The following is a 3,712-nucleotide window of genomic DNA, read 5'->3' on the forward strand; positions in this document are numbered from 1 at the left end:
CTCTCTCTCTCTCTCTCTCTCTCTCTCTCTCTCTCTCTCTCCTGTTTAAAACCTGCTTTTTCCTCCATTAGAGTAGCCCTGCCAAGGGAGGTCCAAGCCAATGATAAGAATATCTGTTTTCTTTCTCTCTCTTTTTTTTTTTTGGTTAGGCAATGGGATTAAGTGACTTACCCAGGGTCACACAGCTAGTAAGTGTTATGTGTCTGAAGTCACATTTGAATTCAGGTCCTCCTGAATCTAGGGCCAGTGCTCTATCCACTGTGCCACCTAGCTGCCCCAAGAATATCTGTTTTCAAAGGCAGCATGGTAAAGCGGAAAGTGACCTTAGAGGTTAAGCACCTGGGTTCAAATCTCACCACTGATAGTATCTGTGAACATTGGGCAAGCCATTTAAACTTCCTGGGCCTTAGGTTCATCATCTGTAAAATGTGGTTGGAGTAATGTCTGAGTTACCTTCTGGATCTGAATTGCCTAAGATGGGGCCTCACTTAGTCCTCTCCCAATGGCTTCCCTCCCACAGGCAGGGAAGCCAGGGAGGTTAGGCAACTTAGAGACAGTGCCAGTGAACTAATGGAACCAGTAGCAAAGACAGGGAAATCCAGCATGTCTCCCTTGCAGGTCGTAAGTGGTCCCAAAGCCCAGCTTGGGTTGCCTATTTGCCTCCCACTCTCATAGCATTATTTTTATACTAACACAACCCCAGAGCAATCTCTAAATAAATACTGGAGGCATCTACAGGGATTGGGTTTGAAGAAAATCACCTTCCTCGGGGATTTCCATCTCTTCTTCTATGCCCCTCATTTTAGTTTTTACTGGAAGGGGGAGGCATGAGGGGAGAGCCTAGCCAATCAAGAGGCTACAGAAGTTTTCTCCTCCTCTTCTCCCCTGAGGCGCCCCTGGGGAGAGGTGGGTGGGAATAAGCCTGGAAGGCCCCGGCAAGGGAGGCAGCTAGAGTCAAGGGAGAAGTGGAGCTGTCACCCTGGAAGGCAGGCAGCTGCTTCCTCTCCCAGGGAGTGAGAGCAAAGAGGGGATGGGAGAGGTATCAAGGAGCAGTGGAAAGACCATTGGATTTGGAATCAGAGAATAGGGTCTGGAACCCCTCTGTGACCTTCAGAGATGGAACTACATGGAACCCAATGTCCCTTCCAGCCTGAAATTTCTGATTATATTTATGGCGAATGGGGGTCTGGGTCTACCCCCAGGATTTTTTTGCCTCAGCAGGGCTGGGATGGGGATAAACTCACATAAAAGTGTGATTGGCTCCCCAGGCTGAATTTCACTGGGGTCATTTTGCCACATTCCATTTTGCCACCCTCCTCCATCCCTGAAAATCTTCTGGGTCACTGAAACTTAATCCAGCCTAGGAAGAGTGAACAGCTGCCTCAAGGTTTAGATGTGGCCTGAAATAAGTACTTCACATCTCACCCTGATTTCAAGTTGGGTGTATTTTTCTGAAAGCCCCCCATCCCTGCCACAACCAATGCAAAGTAAACCTTCGTCCTTTCCTTAACTGAGATGAAGAACAAATTTCAAGATAGTCCTTTGTCTTCTCTACTTTTCTCACACCAATTTCTGGCTAATTTCACAAAAAGTGACCAAGAGAAGTATCCCCACTTCCTCCTACACACAGTAGCCTGTGGTATTGATGATCCCTTTAAGAAGCCTATAGACCTGCTTTTTGCTTCATAACCTCATCTTTTAAGACCTTCTGCAGTGAGCTCATCCCCTTCCCAAGGCTCTGTCCACCAAACTACATCAGCAAATCCATCTGTCTTTACCGAGTAATTAGTTAATTAATCTATTAATGGATTTGCTATTTAATCCAATCAGCCTTTTACAGGGATCCATTCATCTTAATGTATTCACCCATTAATCTTTCCTCTAGGTAACACTCCTTAAGCTTTATCCCCAGGGGTTATCCCAGGGTCTTCCTTACACCTACTTTAGCCCTCTACAGCATTCTAGAATTCTTCCAGCTTTACCACTCCTCTCTGCTGCTTTGTCACCACCTCCAGGCATAACAATATGTCTGTCATCCCTCCCAACATCCCAGGGTCGTCGGGTTGAAATCTGGAGCACCAGGGCCAATATTAGGGTTGCAGCAAGGGATGAAAAAGTGAGATTCGTGATTTTGGGTACCAGGAAAACTTGATTTCAGGACCACGGACAGCAAGTGATTCTTACTGTGCTTTTGGGATGGGAAGCCAGGGAAATTGACTGAAAAGTGATTTATATTAATACATAAAGACTGGAATTGAAGTTATGGCTCATCCAGCCCAACCTCCTAATTTTACAGAGGAGGAAAGTGAGGCTAGAGAGGAAAGTGATTTGCCCAAGCTCACACAGCAGCAGAACTGGACAAGAAAATGAGACGGTTTGTGTTGGGAAAGAGCAATGGACTTGGAATCAAATCTGAACTCAAATCTCTACCCTTCCATGTACTAGTCATACAATGAGCAAATCATTTATTTTCTCTGGACCTTCAAACTTTCTCACTGGTACAATGAAGGATGGTGGGGGTGATCAGGCTGCAACAATATACACACTTTGGAACTTCAAATATGAATAAGAATAAAAGTTATTAAGCAATTGTAGATTAGAAAGAGGAAAAATGTTGAGGGAAGGAGACAAGAGGTGGATATATACAGTGCTCCATTGGTAACTTCTTAATGTCCAGAGAAATAGAGGGAGGACATCAGCACTTTGAGTCATCCTTTTTGTTGAAGGATGGACATAAATAAAGTCCCATAGTATAGGCAGGTATAGATGAATTTCAGTCTGCATTGTTGAAGGGCTAGAGGATCAAAATAGATGATCATATCTATCAGTATTTGAATATTTAGTATTGGAGCATCTATGTGGCATGGTGGATAAAATGCTGAGCCTGAAGTCAGGAAGACCTGAGTTCAAATCCAGCCTCAGACACTTATTAGCTGTGTGACCCTGGGCAAGTCACTGCATCCATCTGCCTCAGTTTCCTCATCTGTCAAATAAGCTGGAGAAGGAAATGGCAAACCACTCCAGTATCTTTGCCAGGAAAACCCCAAATGAGGTCACAGAGAGTTGAACATGACTGAACAACAACATCATTGAGTAAAATGTGAAAGTGGGCCTAGATGATCTCTCACATCTCTTCCAGCTTTAAATCCTGCGATTCTGTGAATCCAAGTCTCCTGACTCCTGGTTTGGGGTCCATAAACTCACCAATATAGAACTGGGAGGAAGAGGTTTTAGAGATTCTTCCATTGCATTTACACTACTGTCCTTGCCAAGTCTCAGCTTTATTGGTGGCCAGGTCTAGGCTCTCTCTAAAGACAGTGTCTTCGGGGATGGAGCCTTCCTTTTCCAGGGGAGATTGGGAGAAGCAGCAGTAGCCTAAACTCATAGCTTGGGGATGGGCCATCCTGCTTGGCTCAGGGGCAGGTATCCTTATCAATAAATAAAGGGAACACGGGGGATGGAGAATGAAGAGATTCACTGTCTACTCTCATGATGGCCCTGGGGGTGTGGGGCCATTATAGGAGTGGGCAGATGCCTGCTGCAGGGGGCTCCGGAGTGTCCATGCCTACATCTTGGTCTACGACATCTGCTGCTTTGACAGTTTCGAATACGTAAAGACCATCCGCCAGCAGATCCTGGAGACGAGGTGAGAGACACTCCCCCTCCACACACACACACACACACACACACACACACACACACACACACACAC

General features: G+C 45.7%; 1 protein-coding gene across 2 annotated transcripts in view; it reads left to right on the forward strand.

Annotated features, from left to right (window-relative positions):
- LOC114043387 (ras-like protein family member 10B) overlaps positions 1-3,712 on the forward strand; it is a 12,764-nt gene that overhangs the window by 5,429 nt on the left and 3,623 nt on the right. For both annotated transcript variants that reach the window (XM_027862492.1, XM_027862491.1), the window contains exon 3: positions 3,522-3,646. In XM_027862492.1, coding sequence (XP_027718293.1) covers positions 3,522-3,646 — 125 coding nt within the window. The remainder of the gene's footprint in view (positions 1-3,521; positions 3,647-3,712) is intronic.

The sequence above is a fragment of the Vombatus ursinus genome, unplaced genomic scaffold (genome assembly GCF_900497805.2).
Source record: "Vombatus ursinus unplaced genomic scaffold, bare-nosed wombat genome assembly UNPS02014768.1, whole genome shotgun sequence".
Classification (NCBI taxonomy): domain Eukaryota; kingdom Metazoa; phylum Chordata; class Mammalia; order Diprotodontia; family Vombatidae; genus Vombatus; species Vombatus ursinus.